Source organism: Pseudorca crassidens, chromosome 21, assembly GCF_039906515.1.
Source record: "Pseudorca crassidens isolate mPseCra1 chromosome 21, mPseCra1.hap1, whole genome shotgun sequence".
In the NCBI taxonomy this organism is placed as follows: Eukaryota; Metazoa; Chordata; class Mammalia; order Artiodactyla; family Delphinidae; genus Pseudorca; species Pseudorca crassidens.
The window spans coordinates 6,680,373-6,706,945 of record NC_090316.1 but is presented as its reverse complement, the minus strand read 5'-3'; the positions used below and the strand labels follow the sequence as shown (position 1 = coordinate 6,706,945).

The 26,573-nt window shown below is 40.8% G+C and overlaps 1 protein-coding gene across 3 annotated transcripts in view; it reads right to left on the bottom strand.

Annotated features, from left to right (window-relative positions):
• The window catches only part of ZMAT4 (zinc finger matrin-type 4), a 346,711-nt gene that overhangs the window by 19,976 nt on the left and 300,162 nt on the right, over positions 1-26,573 (bottom strand). For 2 of the 3 annotated variants that reach the window (XM_067722051.1, XM_067722050.1), the window contains exon 6: positions 21,451-21,547. The exons of the other annotated variant lie outside the window; for it this stretch is intronic. In XM_067722051.1, coding sequence (XP_067578152.1) covers positions 21,451-21,547 — 97 coding nt within the window. The remainder of the gene's footprint in view (positions 1-21,450; positions 21,548-26,573) is intronic. 3 annotated transcript variants of the gene reach the window in all.

Sequence of the window (26,573 nt, the reverse complement as noted above, 5' to 3'; positions counted from 1 at the left end):
CTCCTTGCTCTTCCTCCTGGAGTTCTCACTCTGGAAGAACTTAGCTGTCATCTCATGGAGAGAGAGCCGTGTGGTGAGATCAGAAGCCTCCTGCCAATAGCCAGGTCCATGCGCCATCTTGAAAGCGCATCCCTCAGTCCCAGTCAAGCCTTCGGATGCCTACGTCAGGCATCACTCCTGGTTCCCAGAAACTGTGAGATAGCAAATATGTGTTGTTTGAAGCTACTTAGTTTGGGGATACTTTGTTACGCAGCAATAGAGAGTTAATAGAGAGGGGACTTAGACATTCTAATGTTTTAGAGTTAGTTAGAAGTAACCGGTGGTATATTGTGTTTCAAGGTAGCAGCTGGGTTTCTTGTGCCAACACAAGAACACAGGGCCTAAAAAAAATTCCAAAGGCATGGTTGACTCTCATCCCAAGATAGAAATGTCTGTCTGGGTCACAGGTGGCTTTGAGGACCAAAATAATGGCACCCTTACATTCACGTAGCATTTCATGCCTGATGTCATTTGATGCTCACAATAATCCCATTGGGAATGTAGGGAAATTATTATTATGTATTTTGTAGACGACATAAAGTGAATGCCTAAGTTTCACAGATAATGAGTGATATGGGTGGTATGAGAATTCAGAACCCCTGAATCTCAATCCAGCATCATTTCTTCCATATTACATTCTCTGCAAGAATCTATCCCCAAGCCAGTGACCGTGTTAGTTATTAGGGGAGAGGAAAGAAATAAACACTTTCTGTTTATTCATTCTGTGTCAAGAAGCACAACGGCCATTTTACACTCAAGATTTCAATTAATCATCACATCCATTGGCATAGCTCTTGTTATCTTAGTATTTCTGTCCCTAAAATTCCTTGTAGCTATAACCTGACATGATATGAGGTCAAGGTTGGTCACCCCTGTGTAGTTTCTGGCACTTAAAGGCTTTCGTATTTGGGTAAAAGGCAAGACTAGAGCAGGCTTCAACTACAACCACCAATGTCAAGATTACCACCAATTTCTGCTTCTGTTTTTGACGAAGTACAAACCTATCACCATCTTTAAAACAAGCAAAAACAAAAAATTAACAAAACGAAGTAATCTACGTTCTGGAAATTCATCAATGAAAAAACTAGGTATAAACTTCTACCCTCACAGAGCTCCCTGAAAGGCGTCAAACAGTCCTACACAACATGGAAATCAAGTAAACATCTTTGTGGGAAATGTCATTCTTCCCCCTGACACTTCCTCATCCATCCCAGCTGGGTCACCAGTAGCATTCGCCAGTCTCTTTATTTGTTTTTCATCAACCACCTCGCAAGTATCAATACTGGTTAGTCACAATCTCAGATATCTTCAGATATCACACGCTTCAAGATTAGAAACAACAACAACAGAAGTAGCAGCTAACACACTGGAGTGCCTGCCCAAGCTAAGCACAGTGCTTAGCTTTATGGTAATGATCTTATTTGATTCTCATAACCCCATGAGATAGGTCCTGGTATCCCCATGTTACAGATGAAGAAACCAAAACCCAGAAAGGTTAAGTTACTTTCTCAATGTCAAACAACTACTGAGCTGTGTGCCCACTGACTAATGTCAGAGCCCATGCTCTTCACTGCAAAGGGGCACGGCCTCTCCTCCAGTCCCCACCCCGTCATTCTCAGCAGAGGCTCATTTCCTCGCGGATCTTTCCCTTTTCTATGCAAGGTGAGTTTATTCAAGGAACAGTCCACACCACCATCGTCCCTTCCTCCCCGCTCTTCTTCCTGCAACACCCCGAAATCCACCTTCTCTCCCGACCACTCCACAAAATGCTTTTCCTGAGGTCCTCGAAACAGTCCCCTTCTACACTATCCAGATAGCATTCAGACTTTACCTTACCCGACTTCTCTCCTGCATTTGACTCTGCCCATGACTCCCTCCTTCTTAAAAATCCATCCAGTGTTCCAAGATACCAGCCATGCGATCCTCCCACCTCTATAACGATTCCTTTCGGCTGTCCTTCATATAATATCTTTTACCCACACTTAAATTTTGCTATTTCCAGGGTTTCGCGCTTGCTGCCCTCTCTTTTCACCCTTTGTCCTTTTTATCCAGCAGCACTCATGTTCTTCATTTTTTTGTTTTTTGTTTTTGCGGTACGAGGGCCTCTCACTGTTGTGGCCTCTCCCGTTGCGGAGCACAGGCTCCGGACGCGCAGGCTCAGCGGCCATGGCTTACGCGCCCAGCTGCTCCGCGGCATGTGGGATCTTCCCGAACCCGGGCATGAACCCGTGTCCCCTGCATCGGCAGGCGGACTCTCAACCACTGCGCCACCAGGGAAGCCCATGTTCTTCATTTTAACAACCACCTATATGAGGGTTCCCAAGTCCACAGGTGTGGAAACACTCCTAACTGATTTGGTACCACCAACCCTCACTGCCAACTCTTATATCCAATGTTTTAGTTGAGAATCTTTCTGAGTGCTCCACACACACATCTCAGACTTAACATGACTAAAGCTGAGCTCATCATCTTCCTCTTTGTCTCAAGTCGGCTCCTCCTCCTTTCTTCAAGTGATGCCACCCCCATCCTTCTAGTTCTTGACTCTGAAGTCTGCAGTTATCTCATAAAGCTCACTTTCACTCATCCTTTTCTTCAGCTCCTAATACTATTATTGTCTAAGACAGTGTCCCTCTCTCTTACTCCATGCAGTCCTGCAATCATGGTCCTAGTTCTGGCCTGGACTACCTTAATAATCACTTAACTGTTGTCTCTGTTTCTCGAATTTTCCAATACGCAGCTTTTTCAATCCAACGTTGGAGTGATGTTCTAAAAATCACTTCGATGTGATTCTGCTACCTGTAAGACCAACCTGCCTATTTCCTGCACACCTACTCATCAACAACGCAAGTAGCACCTCTTCCAGGAAGTCTTCTCCCAGGCTGGGTTGGCTGCCCCTCTTTTGTGCTCCCATGGTACCCTCTGCTTTCCTTTGACATGGCATTTTCCATATCATCTTAAAATTTTCTCTCTCTGTCTTTAAAACAAGAATGCAATGCATGCTTTCTGTGGGCTGGTCCCTTCCAGGTACCGGGGATATAGCAGTGAACATGACCGAGAAAATCCCTGTTCCTCTGGAATTTTTATTTGTGAAAGTATAGATGGAGGGATGGATGGATGGATAGATAGAAATATCAGAGAGGAATAAGTGCTAGGTAGAGAATCAAAGTAGGTTGATGTGACAGAGAATATTTTAGAGTCATTTAAGCTGAGAGCTGGTTGACAAGAGGAGCTAGTCATGTGATGAGTGGTGGAAAAGCACATCAAGGAGAAATCCAGGTTGTGTAGGGGATACCAGTTCAGGCAGAAAAAAGGTTTGGCTGTTTCAAAATCAGAACGAAGGCCAGCCAGTATGCCTGGATCCAAGTGGGCAGGGGGAGATAGGTCTGAGCTGACACAGAGAGGTAGCTGGAGGTCAGACCACATGGGGCTCCATGAACCAGGATGAAGAGCTTGGATTCTCCTCTGGGTATACTGGGTAGCCTTCAGTGGATTTTTAGTAAAAGAGAATAAGATCTGGAGAGATGCAGACTGATTTGAGATGTGGAGAGGCAGAGTCCCAGGACTTGCTGATAGATTAGATGTGGAACTGGAGGGAAAGAAAAGGATCAAGGTTAACTTCTAGACTTTTGCCTTGAGAAACTGGATAAATGGTAGTGATGTTTAGAGATATTTGGAGATCAGGGGAGAAGGAGGTAGGAGGTTATAGAGGGAAGTCAACGGTTCCTTCTTTTTGTTTCCCTTTCTTATTTTATTTTATATTTTTTGGTATTTCCAAAGGATGTTTTCTAATTTTTATTTATTTATTTATTTTTATTTTTAATTGCAGTATAGTTGATTTACAATATTCTATTAGTTTCAGGTGTACAACATAGTGATTCAATAATTTTATGGATTATAATTCATTTACAGTTATTATATAATATTGGCTATATTCCCTGTGCTGTGCAATATGTCCTTGCAGCTTACCTACTTTATACATAATAATTTGTACCTCTTATTCCCCTACCCTCATCCTGCCCCACTGGCAACCACTAGTTTTTACTCTATTATCTGTGCTCTGTTTCTGTTTTGTTATATTCATTTGTTTTATTTCTTAGATTCAACATATATGAGATAACATATTTTTTTCCAAAGATGACATACAGATGGCCAATAGACACGTGAAAAAAATGGTCAACCACAGGGAAATGTAAATCAAAACCACAAATGAGATGTCACCTCATACCTGTCAGAATGGCTGTCATCAAAAAGACAGCAAATAACAAGTGTTGGCAAGAATGTGGGGATCAAGGAACCCCAGTGCACTGTTGGTGGGAATGTAAATTGGTGCTGCCATTATGGAAAACACCATGGAGGTTCCTCAAAAAACCAAAGACAGAGCTACCATATGATCCAGCAATTCCATTTCTGGATATATATCCAAAGAAAACAAAAACACAAGTTCAAAAAGATATATTCACCTCAGTGTTCATAGCAGCACTATTTACAATAGCCACAATATGGAAGCAACCTACATGTCAACAGATGAGTGGATAAAACAGACGTGGCACATATATATACAATGGAATATTACTCAGCCATAAAAAAGAATGAAGTAATGCCATTTGCAGCGACACGGATGGAGCTGGAGGGTATTATGCTTAGTGAAACAAGTCAGACAGAGAAAGACAAATATTGTACATTATCAAGATTTCTCTTTTTAACCATGTTATGTTTGAGATCTGAATAGAGTCTGGAGTTCCAGGGGAAAGTGTTTATATACATATATACACACATATATGTATATACATACATACACCATCAAATGTATATATGATAGTATGTGTGTATATATACATATAATCAAATCCATATCTCCATAGATATATATGTGTGTGTGTGTGTGTATTTATATATAAATACTCATATAGGTAAATAAATAATGTGTGTGTGTAGTTGGATTAGATCTCTTCTGGAAAGTGTGCTGATAGAAAAGAATAGAGCACCCAGGCATGGTCCCTATAAGCCCCTTTGTGACCAAACTGTTTTGATAATCTCCTTGGCAGGAATTACAGAGCAGGTGTTGTCTGTTGTAAGTTATTCACCTTTTTGTCCCCTGAGGTCTGTCCCCTAACTCTTGTCCTCATGTCAGCTTCAGGAGACGACCCTGTCATTGCCATCATTCCTGCCACCTAGCAAGTTTCCAACTCCACCCATTCACAACGTGGCTAACCTATTTTCTTTGGAATAATCTTCCGTAACCCTGTCAAGCTTTAAATATACACACTGAAAGTAAAGTAGACAATTTCACTGAGGGAAATTGGACCTTCTATCATAACTCGTTGTCCTGAACAAATTATATAAATAATAATACTTGCAACCACAGATGTTCTATTTTCCAGGAAAGCTCTGTAATAAATCCCCAAGCTATAGCGCCAGCATAAAATGTTTTTTTCTCTTTTTCTACTCACCAGTGAGAAAACAAATCATTGTATCTTTCCCCTCAAATAAATTTCAGTAATTTAAATTAATTTCAGAGGAAACCATGTATTCTCCAGGTAGTATTTCAGTTCTTGAGTATTCTGGGTTCAGTTCACTTCTAGGTGGATATTAATTATCTTACACATGTGATTCTAGAATATTTTCATTAAAGCCATATGGTTACTTTAAAAAAAGGTGGTCTTCTCCAGCTACCTAGAGGGGTGGGATAGGGAGGGTGGGAGGGAGGGAGACGCAAGAGGGAAGAGATGTGGGGATATAGGTATATGTATAGCTGATTCACTTCGTTATAAAGCAGAAACTAACACACCATTGTAAAGCAATTAGACTCCAATGAAGATGTTAAAAAAATTTTAAAAGATGGTCTTTCATTTATAATTTTTATATGTACCTAAAGCAAAGAGATTCAGAATGCCATTCATTAATAAAACAAGTTCATTTTCCTGAGAAAATTGGAGCTCTCTAAAGTTCCTCTTTGATTTAATTTTTTTCAAAGAAGGACCAAATGACTCAGCACTTAGTGCCTTGGACTTTCATCTGGCATTTAACTCTTTTTCCTTCTATCGCTTCCCAGCTGCTCTATTAGTGTGCTGTGGCCATTTTGTAGCGTGCTAACATGGCCAGGTTGAACGTTTCCTAGAGTGCCCTTCCCTGTCTCGTTCCAGTTTTGTCTTTTTACACTTGAAGGTCAGCGCTTTTGCGGTCCACACAGGTCCACACCTGATTCTCCTGCAGAATGCACCCTTCACTGAGGTGGGTGGTGATAACCAGTGAGCAGTAACAAGGGGTTCCGTCCATCCTCACAGGTTCCAGCTGGTGCTCACGAATTCGAGCTAGTCCTGGCTCTTCCCCACTTTCAATCCATTTCTCTTTCCAACAGCCTGTGCTGCATCCTCCAAGCTCCAGCATCAGATGCAAAGGCGACAGCCTTAGACAGTGTCTAACCAGCGGCCACGCTGCCTAAAGTCAAATCTCTGTTGCAAATCCCTGTGTGTAAGAGGTCAGGTGCTAGGAGGGGGGAACTGTCCAAGGTGATGCGTTTTCTCTCTACCCCTGTCTGTATGCCAAATGACACCTCTGCTCTCCAGACTTTAACTTAATCCTATCTAGCTGACTCCATTAGCTCCGTTTTAAGCCCTGGCTTGTATCTGCACACCTTGCCTGTTTCCAGCTACCTACAGGACATCCCCACTCTGATAAGGTACCATCACTTCAAAAGCAATGTGCCTACAGCTTAGCTGACTGAAGTCCCTGCCAGCCTCCATCAATATCCGTTCCATCTTCCAGGCTGGAGAAAGGCAGGCACCTTTGACTCTTTCGTCTTGTGGTCCATTCGGCAACGATTATTGAATGCTCCCTCGGAGTTCTAGAGGACAGCAGGGGCCAGGGAAGAAGTCCAGTGGGTGGCACTTTTGACCCTACCTGCCCAGTTCCAATGAACAGAGTTCTGTTTTCATGAAATTCCACACACAATTGTTTTAAATGAGGGCTCTATTTACTGTGGCGTCCTCACTCAAGGCCCTTTCCTCTGCACGTCACCCTCTGCTCTCCTCACTGCTTATGATCTGTGGGGTTGCGGGTCAGTATTGCTCATCCAGTGAGAACACTGGTGAGGAACACCCTCACTTCGTCCTCACCCCAGACAATGTGGGCAACACGGTCTCCGAATTTCAGCAAGATGTCCCTGGCAAAGATCAGCCACCGCTGCCTAATGGACAAACCCTCTGGATGTTTCGTCTCCTTCCTACTTGACTCTTTCTGGTATGAGGTGACTCTGTTTTGCACCCTCCTTCTCGAAATGCTTTTCTTCCTTGGCTTCTGAAGCATTAATCTGTCCTATTCTCCACCTACTTGAAAAGAAATACAAAATGCATTATTATGGGAAAAAGTGATGACATCACTTCGTCACCCTGTGTGTGTGTGCACAAATGTGTGTGTGTCCCTGTTCTCCATACACGCTCTTTGAATAATCTCATCTTTTTCCAACTCATCCACTTCAACAATCTCCTACGGGCTGACGACCCCCGAATCTGTATTTCAACTGTCATCTGTGATCTGCATTCCAGTCTCATAAACCTAAATGTCCACTGGAATCTCCACCTGAATGCTCCTGGACCCTTAAACTCATCCCAGCCCAGACTGAATCTCTCCTTGTTCCCCAGCCCAGGTTCATCTCACCCAAGCATATTTCTCTCACTTATTCTCCCTTCTCTTGATTCCTTGCATGAAGTTATATAAGATCCCTCTCAGATATTAGCATTTAGATGTTCTTTTATTATGTTCACCTGTTAATTTCATCTCCTCATGTAAATTTTAGGCTTCTTGAAGGCAGGGATCGCACTGTTGGCTGGTCTTCTAGCCTGACAATATGTGCCATTTAGCTACACATAAATACATGGAATCGAAAGGGATTATTCTCAAGCCTTTGGCTCTACCAATGGAGGAACGGGCCAAGAAATCGTAACTACATCCGCTCTCTAAATCCAAAAGTAACAGATGCAATTCATCTTCTTTGAGTACTATTAGTAGGAGAAAGAATTTTAAAGTGAAAAGTATATAAGAAAAAGAAATGTTCGAAACTAGATTTTGAAATCTGAGCTAGAACTATGTCTTAAACGCTTCCACCTGCATGATCTTCCATGACTTGATAATTCATCTCCCCACCTCCGACCTTCTGACTGGACCAGTACAGATGAAGACAGATGAGAAGCACATGGTTTATTAGGCTACAGGGGCTCTGTCCCTAAAGATGGCCAACCCTTAACTCTGAAAACCAATCAGAAACTGGAGGAGTTGGGGGGAGGCTGGGAAACAGAAGAGGGGCATCTCAGGCCCTTCCAGCCCCTACCTTTGCTTCCCGTGGTCAGTCCCCTGCAGGGACAGCCTCTGACCTTTCGCCCCATGGTGGCAGGAGGAGAGGCCTTCCCCAGTTTCTCATGCCAGGCTCCCCAGACTCTCGGAGGCCACACATCTGCTGTCCACCAACACTTCTCTGACTGAAAATGGTAATGAAGCTACTTATTCCCCGCCTGTCCTCCAAAAGGATAAAAATGGGTGGGTGAGTCATGAGCTCAGTACATCTACAGCTGTTCCAGAATATTTGAAATCTCTGCTTTATGGGCAGTAAGCTAACCATGGACACAGCCATGACGGGGAGGAGGTCTGGAAATAGTGTGTAGAAGAAATAGTTATCATCTCCTTGAGTTTTACATTTCTCACTTGCCTTTTGATAAGTCCAGAGTACATGGAAGCAGATGTTATTTCTTCATGCTTGCCTGGCCCTGGGCCCAAAGAGGCCAAGCTTGACCTTGCCTGTCCCAGCTCCCCTTCTGCCCTCTCTGCCCCACTCAACGACACCCTTTAAATGTCTACCTCAGGCCCTCCCGTCTAAATTTCTCATGGATAAGATTCTCAGATTTGTCATTTACACACCCCATCGTACAACTAACCCTGGGACTTCTATGGGAAAGTAGACAGAAGCAATTTTTTTTTCTTCTTCCCCAGTTAGCTAGCAGGTGTGCATGGAGGGAAGGGTATCACTTTGAGAGAAGAAAGCCATTTCCTGATATCACATCCTAAGGCAGGTCCAGTGGTCCAGGCTGTCACATCCTCTCAGGGGAATGAAGAAATTACTCACAATTAGTAGAGAACATCTTGGAATGATATTCGCGATATTCCTTGGCTTTAGTCATTGTATGCTCTATTGGCCTCAACCCTAATTAGACGGTTGAGAAAAGAAAGACTATTAATTGCTGCGCATCCACTGTGAGCACAGGATGAGCTATTTTAATCAAAAGATCCAAGAACAATTCTCCTTCAAGGTTAAAAGAAAAATTAGCTGCTTGGATAGTAAAAAAAATCTGCTTTGGCACATAAAGCAGTTCTTGTTATGAATATCTGACTCAGGGTGACGCTTTTATCTGCGTGCTATCTTATAGAAGCTAATCACTTGCTACCAATTCCTAGAACCACACACTAGAGAACGTGTTATAAGCATGAAGAGAAAACAAATAATTAGAATTGATTTTCAACCCAAGTTGGACAGATGAATGCCTCTAATCATCCTTCTTTGATCACGAATGTCACTTTTTCTTAATGTAATTTTCATTCCCGGTTTCTTCCCAGGAATAGAAATGAAATATCCAATCAGGTGTTACAAGATTTAAATCATCCTATGTAAGTCATGAGGGCTCTTCAAAGAAAACCCAGAAAACATGAAGCTTTGAGTGAAGAAAGCAAAGGGTTTTTGGGAAAGCCTTAGAAGGCAGAGCTTCTGGGACGGCCAAGACGACAAAACGGCAAGTGCTTTCTTGACACTTCGTCTTGTTCACACTTGACATCCTTCCTGCATCCTCAGATCATCTTCTCTCCTCCCTTCCCAACTCAGGTTCCAGGCTGCTCTGGATCCTGAAAGCTGTACCTACATTCCTGGTGGCCGCTGCTTGGAGGCACAGCTGGTCACCCGGCTCCACTGCGCTGACAGCTGCTCAGAGAGCTCACCAGCCTCCATCGCTGAGATGGGCCACCAGCCCTCTCTCCCTCCAGAGAGATCCCAGAATGAGGGGTTACTCTGTGGGATCACAAAGCTTTATTGCTGAGGCACTTTAAAAATTACACCAGTGCTTTAAGGATAGGGAAGGCAACTTGTTAATTTGTCGTTCTCTGGTAAGTGCCTTGGACCCTAGCACGCAGTGGATTGCTCTGTAATAACTGACTCAACTACTGACCCGATCAATGGATATCCTGGAATTCTTTCATCATGACATGTTGGGTCACCGAAAACAGATCATCAGTGGACTAAATTCCATCCGCAGAATGAACTCTCTAGCTTCACTGTAGAACTATCATTCGCATGTTCTAGAAGACTAATTAGTGGCTTGTTACTGGGTTTCTTGAGAGTTAAATTTGAAATGAAAGATGCCACTCCAATGTACATACACAATGAAATGTGCTGGTAGATCTTTTACTGGTACTTGTTTTCCTAAAATACTTGTGTGAGGGAGCCTGACCCCCTTCCTGTCGCTTTTAAATAGCCTCCTTCTAATCCACTTAATTTCCTGGCAGTAATGAATCTCTCAGAATACATTCTGATCAGGCCTCTCTTTTCCATGGAAAGCACACTTTTTACCTGCAGGACTCTGATAAAATACGGAATAACACAATCATAACATCTGGTTCTAAGAGGAAGAGATAGAAACCTGTGTAGCTGGTCTAAAAGGGTCCTTTCCAATATAGATACTCCAGGGCAACTAGGTTCTCATTTAGGTAAGATGCCTGACCGTGAAAATCTTAGCTATTAGTAAGTTTATCTTTAGCACTGGAAAGATGTTAGAAAACAGAATCTATTGTTTGAACTTTATCTATTATCAAGGAAAGAAAATCAGAGGTCTGAAACTCCTCTATCTGAGGCTATTACAAAATCTTTTTTGTTAGAACAGGAATAAATTCAGTGGTGATGGTTTTGGAAATCAAAAAGAGTAAAGAGCACATGTTAGCCTGTTGGGTGTCTTTAGAAGAAAGAGCACTTAAATAAGGAAGAGAAAAGACAGATATATCTCTGGAAAGTATAACAGGACCAGAAGCTGTGGGTAGAACTTTGAAGTCATTGTGTCCTGAGCTTGAAATATCACCAACATTTCTGAAAGCTAGCTATATAGATTTTGATTTATATTTGACTATTCAGCATGAAATGGACTGAGATTTCTTTGTGACTCTAAAAGCTATAGAAAAATATACACATTTCCTATTTTCTGTTAGGGACTATTCAAAGTGACAAGTATATACTATAGTGATGCTCAAAATGCATATCCGGACTGAGGTCCAGATTTCGGTTACATCTGGCTACACTTAACACAATATTGAATGGTCTAGATAATATTAACTCAAAGAAGAAAAAATCTTCAAAACATTTATCATTAAGTTATAACTTAAATAACAGTGGTTAACACTTAAAGATGTGTCTCCCTCATACATGGAGATCATTTGTTTTTGAGAAAACCCTTCCAATTCTGAAACATAGGGGATTTATCAAATGCTGTGAATCAAAATCGGATTTAATAAGTTAATGTCGAGATTCGCTAAGGATCTAGTATGTGCTGCAGCAGACAGATGCCTGCGTAAAAAGGATACATATTATTTTTTAATGGTGAAATAAAAATGCAAATGGAGAAGAAAAATGAGCTCCGTGTTATCACAATGGTAAAGAAAATCTCTCCAGGGAGTCTCAAAGAATATTGGGAAAATGATTTTAGGAAATACAGCCAGGAGCATAGTTCAATTTATTTTGTTTACTTTCAAGTATTATTATCCATGGTCTTTGGAGAATAATGTGCTAATTATAGACGGCTGAAAAAATGTAACTGGTAACAAACTATTATATATAGAATGGATAAACAACAAGGTCCTACTGTGTAGCACACAGAACTATATTCAATATCCTATAATAAACCATCACGGAAAAGATATGAAGAAGAAAGTATACATATATGTATAACTGAATCACTTTGCTGTACAGCAGAAATTAACACAACATTGTGAACAAACTATACTCCAATAAAATAAATGCTAAAAACAAAATGCTCTTTCTGATGTTGCAAGATTGAACACCAAGGTTGAAACTGTTGTATAAAATGAAGACTTGGAGTAGGTGGAAAGCATTAGACCACAAGAAACTCAGAGCGAGAACAGTCTTCGGAGGACTGTCCTAGATAATTCTTTATATCCCACTGTCTGGTTTAGGTCAGTTTGGGTTCTAAACCCTGAACAGGTCTGAACTTTTTGTGAGTCCAAAATCCAAACTTTGGGCAGAAGCAACTAGAGTTTGCTATGAAGAATTATGGACCAAGTTTACAGAAGAAGTACTTGGGATAAAGAAGTACTGACGAATCCCTCAGTATTCATCTGCCTGTTCCCCAAAGTCCATTTCAAATGTCATTTCATGATTACAGAATGATAATTAACACATGAGAAAAAAGTTCATGCCATTCATGCCAAGTACTGCCTAAGAAGTTTTGTAATTTTTGTTATTGTTGTTTCTTGTTGTTCTTAAAACTCAATCCTAGGAACTTCCCTGGCAGTCCAGTGGTTAAGACTTGGCCTTCCAATGCCTTCCTGGTCAGGGAACTAAGATCCCACATGCCTCCAGGCCAAAAAACCAAAACATAAGAAAGCAGGAGCAATATTGTAACAAATTCAATAACGACTTAAAAAAAAACCCCTCAATCCTCACCACAGTCAGTTCTGCTAAAACTTTTAAAAATCTGTCATATTTTACAGGTATGGAAACTAAGCTCCAGACAGGGCTTTAAGTAACAAGCTCGAGGCCACCCAATCAGCAGATATAGAGCCAAGATTGAACCCAGATGGTCTCCTTCCCAAGCCACTTTCCTGTACTCACCCCACGACCACCTTTCCTGCTGGCCCCCAACCAGATGCAACTACTTCTGAATTCCAGCAGCATTTTGTGCCAATATATCCTATGTTGATTTTAACTGTATTTACTTGACTACATGTTGCTTCCTCTCAACTAGATTATATACTTGCTGAGAGGTAAAGGGAGCTCCTTCTGTTGTCCCCAAGGCCTGTTTCAATGCCTCAAACATAGCAGGCACTCAACAGATTTTGGTCATGGGAGTGAATTAAATGGGGTGAGGGGCTGATTTGTCCAATCACTCAAACCACTACCCCATTTACACTATGAAAATCCAAGCCAGAATGGACTTAATCCTCTTCTCCAGCCAAAGGGCAGAGATGGAGAGCTGGACTCAGAAACATAACCAAGGCACGTGTCCATCCCCATCTTATCTCCTCCACCTACTCCCCTGTCAACATTGACCTAAATGAAGCAAGGTCCTTCATTTATTTTAATTCAATTCCCTGGCATTCCATGTTCCATGACAACTTTTAAGAGATTAGACAAACACTGGCCAAATTCAACATTTTACCAAAGTCCAGTTGGAGTAAAAGTCAAGAGCAGCTAAAGATAGCTTACAGCTGGACATACTCTAGTGTCTAATGAACTCTGGGGAGACGTGTGAGAAGGGGTTACAGTAACTTATAAAAGACCCAGAATGAGTGTAAGGACAGAAGCCTGGACTGCTCAGGTGATGGGTCCAGGTTCCCTTTCAAGCCTTCCTCACCCCCTCCCACTCCTCCCGTTTGCCTGAGAAACCACCAGAATGTGTGCTTGGTATTCATAGCGTGGAATGAAGTGAAAATAAGCTTCCTTCTCTACTTTCTCCTGATATGACCAACTTCACTTCTTTTGCCCCAAGTCATAGCCTTGGAAAAGCCCCTCTGCCTTTTGTTTAAGAACAGGATAAACAGGCCCGGAGGACACTTTTCCTCTAGCAGGACCTGCGTGTGAGGGGGCTGGTCAATTTCTGGGTCACCCAGCAGGAGAGAGGTAAACACGAAAGAAGGATGACTTTACAGCCACTCTTCTGCCGCTGGAAAATACTAAAAAGTTTAAAAAGCTCAGTCTTGAAGCATAAAATTAGAGAATGTTGGGTTGATAGAGACCTTGACTACCCTATATTCAATGAGGGCTTTGAAACTCACTGAGGGGACATGATTTGAGAAGCAGTGACCCTGGGACTTGCTGTCCACATCCCAGGCCAGGCCTGTTGGGCTCTATCACCTCCTTCTGGTGGTTCTTTTCTCTCTTGACACAGATGCACTTTTCAGAACCAAATCAGGTAACGGCCTTGCACCCTTGGAGACTGGTACTAGGTGACTCTCTGAAGCAGCCTGACAAAGAACATGAGAGGTGGGCAATGGGACCCACAATTAAAGCTGAGACTTGAAAGCATCGGCTCAGAACCACTCTGGAGACAGCCATGACTCACGCAAATTTCAAGCAAGACAAAATAATGATTACAAGTCTGTCCAGAAGGGGGTGGGGGGTGGGAAACGAGTGAGCTAAAGAGCACTAGGGGTCATCAGTCATATTCTATAAATAATATGGAAGAGTGAAAATGCTCCCCATTTAGTACTTTTCAAGCCCACAGAAGGCCTAATCTATTCACAGACTGTAATTGTAATGTATCCCTAGATATGGCATGTAGAGCAAAAGCATGCAAGTGAGACTTAGGAAAAAGTACAGCTGTTAGAATTGCCTGTGCATCAGTGCCGTAGAGAGAGACAGATCTAGTTTTTTCTGGCTTCTCTGGAATCCCTCTATCTAGAAACTATTGTCTCTTCCATTTGAGAAGTTGGGCTCTGAGGCCTCCCTCAGAGAAGGGAGGGCTCGTGACAGTAGTGAACTCGAATGTTCTGTAAAAAACAGGGCTAACTGTGAAAAACAATCTGGAGTTTCCTTAAAAAAACTAAAAATAGAGTTACCGTCTGATCCAGCAATCCCACTACTGGGCATATGTCCAGAAAAGATGAAAACTCTAATTCAAAAAGAGACATGCTCCCCAGTGTTCACAGCAGCACTATGTACATAAGCAAGACATGGAAGCAACCTAAGTGTCCATCAACAGAGGAATGGATAAAAAAGATGTGGTATATATACATATATATAATGGAATATTACTCAGCCATAAAAAAGAATGAAATTGTGCCACTTGCAGCAACATGGATGGACTCAGAGATTATCATACTAAGTGAAGTAAGTTAGCCCAAGAAAGACAAATATCATATGATACCACTTATATGTGGACTCTAAAAAAATGATACACATGAACTTATTTACAAAACAGAAACAGATTCACAGACATAGAAAATAAATTTATGCTTACCAAAGGGGAAAGGGGAGGGTGAGGGATAAATTAGGATTATGGGATTAATAGATACACACTACTATATATAAAATAGATAAACAACAAGTATTTACTGTGTACCACAGGGAACTGTATTCAATATCTTGTAATGACCTATAATGGAATAGAATCTGAAGCTGTACACCTAAAGCTAACTCCATATTGTATACCAACTATAGTTTAATAAATAAATTTTAAAAAACAGGGCTAAATAGAGAATGCCCTTTGACCCCCAGGCCCTGTCTCATCCCCATCCTCGTGCTGCATGAGGCACCCCACTTACAGTGCCTAGGATGTAAACCTAGCCCTTTGGCTAGAAAGACGTGGTGATGTTCCACAAGCTCCACTTCCTGCAGGAGCTCTTTTGCCTTGGATTCTAGATTTCGCCCTTTATTCCAAGCCTTTTCAAGGCTTGGAATAATTATCAGCTGAAGAGAAATAACTTGACCCTCTTTGGGAAAGGACAGCTCTGTTTTCAACACTGTCTTATGCCCTGCGCATCTCAGAACTTAGAACCAAAGTCCCAATCCCTTAGGTTATTGAAATTCTTGGTTAATGCCAGTAAATCACCTTGAAAATTCTACAAAAAAAAGGTCTATACTTTTAGACTTCGAAGAAGTCCGTGCCTTGATTTGGTTTTTGTTTGCTTGTTTCCAAAGAGAACATCTTCTTGGTATATTAAGCTATTTTTATTTGTTATAAGTACAGAAGCTTCTTCATGCTGAGCATCTCTTGCAAAAATATTTATTTTTATTATTTATTATTCCACCCTCCTCCCACACACACACAACTATTATCCTGAATGCAGGAACTGAATTCCAAGGTATTTAAAGCAAATATATTCTAGCTCTGAAAATTAGACTGAACATCCACTCAATCACTTCACAAATAAATGAATATAATGGGGAAATGAATAATATGAAGGCTTTGTCTGGAGGATTCATACTAATTGAGAAAAATTGCAGAAAAAGCAATTGATATCACCCCTTCAGGCTTCTTCTCAAAGGAAGCAGCACATATAGAAATTACTACTAACTTTTGGTCAGTCTGATTTATTCTCTTAAACACTTGTACCTCATTTTCAACCAAATGAAATATCAAAGTAAGTAATGACAAATTTTATAACCTTTAATTCTAGGTAATACAATGTCCTGAGGCTTGAAGTGTTCCCTAAACTCAAACTTAAGTACATTATGGGGGAATTGTTCATTAGTCTATGGTATGTACTCATCTGCCTTTAACTTTCATTTTAAACATTTGTTCTAATTGACAGACTAGATCCCCCAGAAATGCTGAAAAATCTACCAATAGGCAATTGCTTTATATGCCAGTGTGATCATTTGCATTTTGAAACCTTTACTCTCATTAGCTATTGAATATTTCTCTTGCAATTTAACCATGGAGCAAAATTCGACAGTCATTTTGCTGTTTATGACATTTGCCAAAAAAAAGAAAAAGTCTTTTTACTACTAGTGAAGAGCAATATAATAATAATAGTATTACTTAAGTACTGTTATAACAGTTAGAGTAAAGGTTGCCAATAACCTGACTTCTGTTCTTGTTCTTGACTCTGCTGACCAATTTTTGGGGGGACCTTGGGCAAGTCACTGAACTTCTCTGAGACTCAATTTTCTAACCTATAAAGTGGAGCCTCTGGTCAATTACAGGACTGCTGTGTGTATTAGATGTAACACTTCCAAAGCATTTTAGTCTGTGGCTGTGCCCCAGTCTCAGACAAGTCCCACGTTGGTTATCAGTGGTGGCATCGTCATCATCACCATCTTCTCCACCCGCATCACTATGACCATCATCATTGTCATTATCGGGATTGGCATTGTAAGCAGTTGCCCAGAAAATATGACTGAAGGATTACTTATGGAACAAGGCATGTAGGTTTCACACTGCATTAATTTCCTAGGGCTGCCCTTAAAAAAGTACCCAAAACTGAGTGTCTTCAAACAACAGAAATTTATTCTCTCAAGGTTCTAGAAGATGAAAGTCTGGAATCGAGGAGTCAGCAGGGCACACTCCCTCCACAAGCTCTGGAGGAGATTCCTTCTTGCCTCCTCCAGATGCTGCTAGCTCCTGGTATCCCTTGGCTTAAGGAAACAGAACCCCAATCTCTGCATCTGTCTTCACGGGGCCACCTTCTCCGTGTGTTCAAATCTCCCTTTCCTTTCTCTCATAAAGACACCATAAATCATTCTCAAAAATCCAGAGATTTCATCTTGAGATTCTTAACTTTTACATCGCAAAGACCCTATTTACAAATAAGGTCATATTCTGAGGTTCTGGGTGGACATGGTTGGGGCAGAGAGGGTCATTGCTAACTTCAATAAATACTCAAGGCTGACCGGGACATGTTTTAGGAAAAATTTTAGGTCTGAATTCAGGATTCGTAGAAAAGAATACCAGGATTATGAGCAAAGCATGGGAAGTGGAAGCATATTTGGTGTGTTCTTGTCATCATTAAACACTCATCTTTGAGGGAAGTGAAACTTAAAGAAGGTTTGTCAGTGCCCAGGGTCACTCAGTGGCAAAACTGCACTAGAAATAAAATTCAGTGTCCTTTCCACTACACAACTGAATCATCTCTGCTCATCTCAACGCTCCTCTAGAAATGACTGCAAAAATATAAATATAAGACCTTGAAAATTACAGACACTTTACTACTTATGTTGACTTAGTCAGATTAAAACAGTTAAGAACCATTTGGCTGACTTCCATCACACTAAACTTCCACCTGAGAACAAAATAAAAGCTGGATACAATTTAAAGGAAAAAGTTTTGAAAGCCTTGAAGAGTTGCTGTAGTTGATGCTGGTATACATCAAGGAAGATACTACTAGTAACAAAGAAGGATATTTCATGATGGCAAATAGTGATTAAAAAAAAAGGGCCCGTACAATAAGAATACATTAAAAAATCCTAAATCTGTAAGCATCTAATAATATACCTTTAAATCTATAAAACAAAAAAGAAAAGATAGAATTAAGAAGACACATAGGCACATCATATGTACAGCTGGAAGTTTTTTAATTATGTCTGCTTCTCATGGATATAAAAAGCAGACAAGAATATCAGTAAGAATATACTGATTTGAACAAGATTAAGAAACTTGGCCTAATTGACAGATAGGACCATTTATTTATATCCATATATATTCTTTTTCAGATTCTTTTTAATTATAGAACCTATACTTTTATATTAAGAAGCTAGGGGAAAATGCGAATTAAATCCAAAGGAAGTAGAAAGAAGGAAATAATATTTTAAATGTCATAAAATAACTGTACATAAAGAAAATCAACAAATCCCCAACATTTGTTCATCCAAAAAAAAAAAAAAACTAATAAAGATTGATAAACTTCTAACAAGAAAAGTGATCAAACAAAAAAAAAAAAAGGAAGAGACACAAATAAACAGTGTCTGGAAAGAAAAATATTCCACAAGCATTAAAAATAAAATTAGGGGATAAAATGAACAATTTTATATCAATATATTTTAAAATGTAAATGAAATGGATAAATGAATTGCAAGACAGGTTATTTAAGCTGATATAAGAATAGAAGATATGAATAATGCTGTATTAAAGAAACTAAATTTCTAAGAAAAACACTCCCATAGCATACATTTTTAGGCCTAGATGGCTTCACTAATGAATCCTTCCTCGTATTTAAGGCAAGAACTAGCAGCAGTCTACCACAAACTCATTCAGGGATTAGAAATAGAATCTGTTTATCGAGGCCCTCACACACTTGAAACCAAACCTAACAAGGATATTATAAGAAAATTATGGAACCGTCTGTCTCGTAAACAAAGACAGACTCATATACACACCCAGGATACTCAAATCTGGTATAAGGACAGATGAAATGGCCTGCGGGACAGAGCTATGACAATTATTTTCTTCAAGGTTTCTTCAACCTTGTGCTTTTGTGGTTACAAAAAAAAGCAAACTGTCTTGTTTATTGGAAAGAAGGCAGCACAGCAGGAGACGTACCCTTCTGAAGTCACGTATACTTATTAAATTACACCAGGGAAGCAATGTCCTTTTTCAGAATTCATCATAAGACTCTCTACTGGCAGTCCCTGCAGTCCTGTGTCCAAAGCCTGTCTGTGGTGGCTGAGTGACACGAATTAATTAAAAGTGAGAGTCACACGCTGCTGGGTCCAGTCCTGTTTCTGCCTTTTTTTTGGCAAGGTGGTGCTGCGAAAGTTACTTTGCCTCTCTGAGCCTTAGTTTCTCAGATCAAATAATGGGTCAGTAATATGTATCTCAAGGTAGTTAAGGGGAATAAACAAGGTATTAGGTGTGACTATGCCTAGCACAAATTCTGTCACGTGAAGTTTTATAGGTAAACATAGAGACGTAGGTATGTTCCTGAAGCTGGAGATGCTATCTATCTGCATCAGTTATTGACATGATTCTTGACACCTAAAGTCACTGCTGTCTACCTTTTTCTATTTATGAAGAGCAATAAATACATGCCCCTAAAAGATGATCATTTACCGTTGCAGCTCCTTGTAAGGTGTCTGTGCGTACGTCAGATGCGTGCTCGTTAGAATGCATACAGTATGGCTCACAACGGGAGGGTCAGAGAGATGCTGAAGGGACCGTTTTGGGGGTTGGGGATGGGGTTGGGGCAGCAGCTCCCAATAATCAATACAAGTGCTCTAGGTGCTGAGAATCAGAGACAGTCTTGTTTCTGAAGAACTTCCTTGATAAAAGCCCTTTGGGGGTGGATCAGAGTAAAGCAAGTGATGAAAGCAGCTTTGACTCGCCGAACCGCACAATATTGTGGAAAAACTGAGTCAGTAGGAACTCTGGGCTTAAACTTCTCCCCTGAAGCCAGAAACCCCTGTGAATCTATGTCTTTACAGTATCTTTGCCAAGAAATATCCCTGCCTGGAACGTACCTTCCTATCTGTGCTTGGAAAATCGTTACTCATCTTTTCTTCTTTTTTTTTTTTTTTGGACATGTTTATTGGAGTATAATTGCTTTACTGTATTGTGTTAGTTTCTGCTGTCGTTACTCATCTTTTAAAAATCACACATTCACTCCATCAGGAATGTATACGAAGCCCTTAATACGTATCAAGTGTTGCGCTGGGGGCTGGGTGATAATGGGAAACAAAATCAGACCCTGACGACTTCATCCTTATGAGCTCGGCCTCTGCACTGATGTCCCTGTCCTGGTCCTCGAAGCTCGGGGTGCCCACATTATGGCAACAGAGAACAATCTATGTGTTTACATGACTGTTTCCCCAGCCTGTCAGGGAGCTCCCCAAGAGGAAGGCCTAAATCCATTCATCTTTTCTTCCCCAGGGCACACTCGGGGTCTGGCACACAGTGGGCGCCCCATAAACCTTTGTTAAATGAATCATTCATTACTTATGAGGCCCTGATACAGTCGAATCTGTTCAATGATTCTGCTAATGAATATGAGAGAAATGAAAACAATTATATTCAGGAAAATTACATATTTTTGAGATATTCTTTGTTTTTTCCTATTTTATTAGATCTTATTAGCAGTCCTAGCAGCTACTTTAAAAATACCTAAAAGCTAATGTCATCGGTTTTCTAAAAAGACGAGCAATATAAATGCAGGGGAAATGATGCCTGATTAGACTTTTCTGGTTTAAAATCATGAGAATTTGGGGGAGGGGGAATGGAATGAGCTTCCATTGAATTGAAAATAGCTATGTATGTGAATGACTTAAAATTCCAGGGGATCTGTTAGGTTTCCAGACTAAGCAACAATATGCTTCTAGAAATAGAAAGTGGTCGAAGACATTCACAGAATTTGACTTCCCAACACGGAGGTCTGGCCCATCCTCCAAGTAGAGACTGCATTGCTTATTTTAAAACACTTAATATAGATCTAAAAGTTTCCTGAAGTTCATACAAATGTGCTGACTAGCCTTGAAAAGAAGGAAAAAATGAAAAAAAAATTGTCATTACTGTGTCCAAAAAAGGCAAGAAGTCATTCTTCAAGCGGTGCTAGGCAGACTCTGGAGGCTTGAACAGCATAAATATCAAGGGAACCTTGGAGATAAGAGACACAGTTTTCATCTACTTATTTTGAAATAAGTAAAGTGGTTAGCCTTTATTCATCATGCTAAAAGTTACATACAAAAGGACTGAAGAGTGAAAGCATGAAAGTACCTACTTGGTCTGATGTTTAGATCCTTTCAGATGGGCATGATACTGTTCTATTGAGTTTAGAGAGACACTGCAGATGGTACATCTGTAATTGCGCCTCAGACCTGTGGACGACAGACACACAGACCTGGTTAGCTACACCCTTGTCATCAACCACCTGAACGAATCCTAGATCTCCAAAAGGTCAGGGACAGAGTCTCTTAGAAGCCATCTGGTCTACCCCACCAATAACATTTCAATCCTCCCTTCCAAGAGCCCAGCCGACAGGTTCCTCAGCAGAAGTATGACTGTGAATACTTTGGAAGCCACCTGCCCCATTGTTGGATGACTGAAATTATTAGAACATACTTCTTTGGGGTAAAATGTTTCCAGATACTTCATAACCCAAACAAAGAAGCAATCTATTTTTTCCTTAAGCAGAGAGACATGTAAGCTGTCATTTCTGCAGTGAAACTTGAGACTCCAGAGAAAAACTCGGTCTCAATTCCTCTTTCACCTCTATTCCAAGGACCGAATCAGAAATTCAAGTTTAGATATCATTCATCTGAGCTCTTCTCCCAAGACCATCTTATAAAATGTAGGATGCTGTCTTAATTTAACCCACATGTAAACTTACTTTCCACCAGAGAGTTGAAAAGAAAGTTATTTATTCTTTATCCATTTCATTCATTCATTAACAGAGTATCAACTTTGGACCTGGCACTAGGGATTCCAAGATGAATAAGATGCTCTTTGTTTCCAAGGAGTTTAGTGAAAACCTTGACTCCTCTGTCGCTCCTCATCTAGAGTCGGATGTGTTTGAAAGAAGCATCAACCAAACAACTTCCACAGCTCATATTCCTGCTCTGTCCCATCAGAGTGGAGAGGAAAAGTAGATTCAGGGTCATGGTCTAAGACTTTGGATTTTAAATCCTGGCTCCAAATATTCCGTGTTGTGTAATGTAGGGGAAGCCACATAATATCCCCCTGGCCTCAGTTTCTTCATCTACAACATGAAGACGAGTCCATCCACAACACAAGGTTTTATAAGAATTAAGTGAATAAGTCTATTCAAATGCTTAGCAACTAAGACTTGTTGTTCTTAATTTTGCTCCAAAATTCCATATCTTCCCATTGTCAAATCCAGGATAGTAAACAGCTATAGCATTTTTTTCCCCCTGATGAATGCATAGTATTTTCTTTCTAAGACACAAAAATCATTCTTATTTTCCTAAAAAGAAAATAATGCACAGTGTTGGAAAGAATTTTGCAACCTGCTATCTGGGTGACTTGACACAAATTATTTGACTTCTCTGAACTTCTGTTTCCTCATAGGATTGTGGGAAGGACTGAGTAAGATAAGGCATGTATGAAGGAGCATCTGGTATACAAGTGATAAACATAAACTAGCTGGTATTATGATTGCAAAGAGATATTACAAGAGAATCTTGATTTCCCAATATCTTGGATGAAGCCCCTGGTTGAAGCTCTAAGACACAGATGCTAGCTACACCCCCATGACTAAAGTGGAGTATGAGAGCCCCAGTTCAGGGCATCCAACAGAAGTGGTCAAGAGCCATTTTCCACCTAAAGCTGATCCCTCACCACCAGTCTGAAAAAGAGATTGGAGAAGAAAGAAAGAAATAGAGAATTTCTTAAAGGGAGCTCTATCATACTATGAGTTTGACTTAACCCTCTTCCATGTGAGATGGGGGAATTCCTTCTCTCTCACCTCGAACCCATGGGAAAAGGATTCAGTGGGATACTAAGAGAGCTTGAGGAATGCCTTATTGTGCTTGGAGCCCAGTGTCCTGGACTCGACAACGCTGACAAGCTCCAAAGTCTGGAGCCTGTGTCTACTTAGCATCAGCGGAAGGATGCTAGCAGGGTTCAACTGGATATCTAGGGCCTTAAAGTGACCCCAGAGGAGGTACATAGCCTAGGGGCTAAGTATCAAGTAATGCTGAGTTCTTGAAAAAGCCATGAAATCACCCCATGAGAAAGAGTCAGGCAGTGTCTATGCGAGTTTTGTATAGGTATCTATCAAATAAACCTTTATGTCCCTCGCCTTTCTAACCTGATACCCCGCATCCCTCAGCCCTGGAGGAACCTGAGGGAGAGATAAAGGAAGGAGAGCAAAAGCCACAGGCAGAGAGGAAGGGAAGAGCCTATGCACCCTTTTCCCATGGCGAATAGGCTGCCCAAGCAGAACTGAGCTAAGGGAGGGGGAAAACTCACTTCCAATAAAGTTTGGAGCTGTTTAAAAATTATTTTTCTACCCTGTAGGAACTAAGAATGTCACCTGCCATTTCAGTAGACAAAGGAGTCATCAGCCACTGCAGGCCTCCTGACAATGGGGCTCCCTGAGGGGATTCAGGATGGAGAAAAACAAGATATTGGACCGAGATAGTTAAGATGCATATCAAAGGATCACTTCAGTGAACCCAAGCCTCTTGCCAAACATAGAAAAGCACTAAAATCATTAACTTGAAATGTTTTGTTCTTATGATTAGCAGTAATCTTGTGATATTTGAACACATGTTTTTTTTTTTTTTTTTCTCAGCAAAAACTCCTATATATCCTGGCTTCTCCCTTACCTTTTTGGAACACTCCCTTAGAGCTATCTGAAAGGCTGTATCCCAGGTTAAAGTCCTCAGTAAGTTCACTGAATAAAGCATAATTCTCAACCTTGAACCTGTGCAGTTTTTTTCAGTAGATAAAAACTACTGAAAAAAACTTGGATATATCAGTTAATGCCATAGAATTTTGTGTATCTAAGAATGAAAGTAAAGAACTCTTTACTACTTAAAAGTGAGCAAAAATTCATGACACTTACCCTAGTTTTTACCAAGGGGTAGGAAAAAATTAACCCCACAGAGATGGCATGAAAGGGCAGTGGATGGCAAGAATAAAGTTACTTCTAATTACATCCAATGAGTCCTGCTTACTGAATATTGCAGTGTCATCAGAATTGCTCTTATGTAGATAATGTGACAAAGGGCAGAACTTCCTGTGGACTTGCAAATTCCTATAGCCCCATGCATGTTTCTGAGAAATGTGTTAGACATGACAGGATAAGCTGGTTTGGCCAGTGTAAGGACGAACTTATTTTGTTTTAGTTTCAGGTACATGATAATCGGACACTGAGTGACTAATTCCTCAATTAAGAGTCAATTCAGTTATGGGAAAATAACAATGAGACCACAGGACCTTCTTGGTGAGCAATCTAAGGGACTCAAAATTTTCCAGGCACAGATCAACAGTTCAGAGACAAAAGAGACAACTCTTGTCTCTCTATTCCCTCAAGCAGTGGCTCCCAAACGTCCCAGTGCATCCTCTGGGGGTGGTGCTCAAATGCAGATTCCCAGGCACAAGATCTGCTGGTTCTGATTCTATAAGCCTTGGATGGGGCCTGGGAACCTACAAGAAGTTTCAGACTTGTAACCCTCACCTCCAACACACATACACACCTACCTTACAGAGTACCGCCCTCTAGTGCCATGGTCCTTTCGTTAACTTGAACTTGTCAGAACAATACTGGGTCTTAAAGAAAAAAGTTACAAAGAAGAGCTGTGCTTCCAAGCCTCTTCCATTTCACTCGCAGGTGTGTGCGACTCAGGAAGATTACCATAGTCCCCAAACCCAGAGGCAATAAGTTATCACAACCTACATGTGAGCTGTTTGAATGCTTATCTGGGGCTGAGCCATTCTCCTCTGTTATGCACAGAATATGAAAGCTAGCTTCAGCCTTCCTACCTCCAGAGTTCTCCATCAGTCTTGTCGTAATAAATGGTAACCAGTATTTATATGGGTCCTCTTCACACTACAGGCTCATCAAAGGTCTCCTCATAACGAATGGAGGTAGAGCATGGCAACAGGCATAAATATTTATGTTTAAAAGTGGGCCTTTTTAAGAGCACCAACAAATCTAAAAACTATTCTGATCTGTTGCTTTTCCATTACAGTTCTGCTCTGCAGCCAAACAGAAGCGTGGGCAGGAAATATTTGGTACGTTACTGTGATGCAAACTGCAGGAAGCATAAACTATGAAGGCAGTGCATATAAACAAGAACAAAGGCAGAGAAGGGGCAGAGGAGTCCTCTTCCACACGTGACACAGTGTCCTTGGTGGGAACTTAGGGCTTTATTAATGCTGAGTTGAAATTCTAATGACTTTGGAATTATACAGCTCCTTTTTCCACAGAGAAATAGAGAGTCCTATTAAACAAAAACGCTGTTTCTCATTCCATTCATTTTCAATGCAATACCATTTTATGAGTATCCCGAAACGTCTGCGGACGTAAAGGTTATTTCTGCAGGACTGCCGATGTGTGTTCAGAAATATCGCCCCTGCCTGCAAGGACCTGACAATCCAGTTGGAGAGGGAAGATATGTATAGAAACAGCAATGGTGCAAGGTCAATCACAAAAAGTACCACAGTCGGGATGAAGTGGAATGCTAGGGGAATGAGAGGAGGAGATTGTTTCCAACTCAGAGAATCTGGAAAAGTTTCTTGAAGATGCTTCACTTTTGCGTTTATATTCCCTAGCACAGTGTGTAAAACAGATGGTCCTGGAGAGTTTAGCAGTGTGACTACTCAATGTGTCTTTTCAATTCTAGCAAAGCTAGACTTCAGATGCCCCTGTAACTTCAGTTGCATCCATTCTACATTAGGGAAACATCACTGTGCCTCTATCACGATGCCAGGTATTTTGCCAAATACCAGGAATGTAGGAGAATATAAAATAAATTTTCATATGGAGCTACTCAGGTAGAAAGACAAGAAGCAAGGAAACAAATAAAAACATTGTGGAAGTATTGCACAAGATGTAAAGAGGAAAATGAGACAGTCACAGAGAAGAAGGCTGGTTTTGGATAGCATGGTCAACAGAGGTCTCTGAGAAGCATGAAATGAAACCAGAGAGATGAGAAGTAGCCTGTGATATGAGGAACTGGTTAAAGAGTTGTCCAGGGAGAGAAAAGAGCAAACAGAGAGACGAGGGTGAAGTGGAGTTGGATCGTTTAAGGAAGAAAAAGTGGTGAAACAAGCAAACGAACAAAACAAAACAATCAGAATTCTATATCCAGCAAAAATATCCTTCAAACTTTCAAGTAGAATAAGGACATTTTCAATAAACAAAAACTAAAAAGA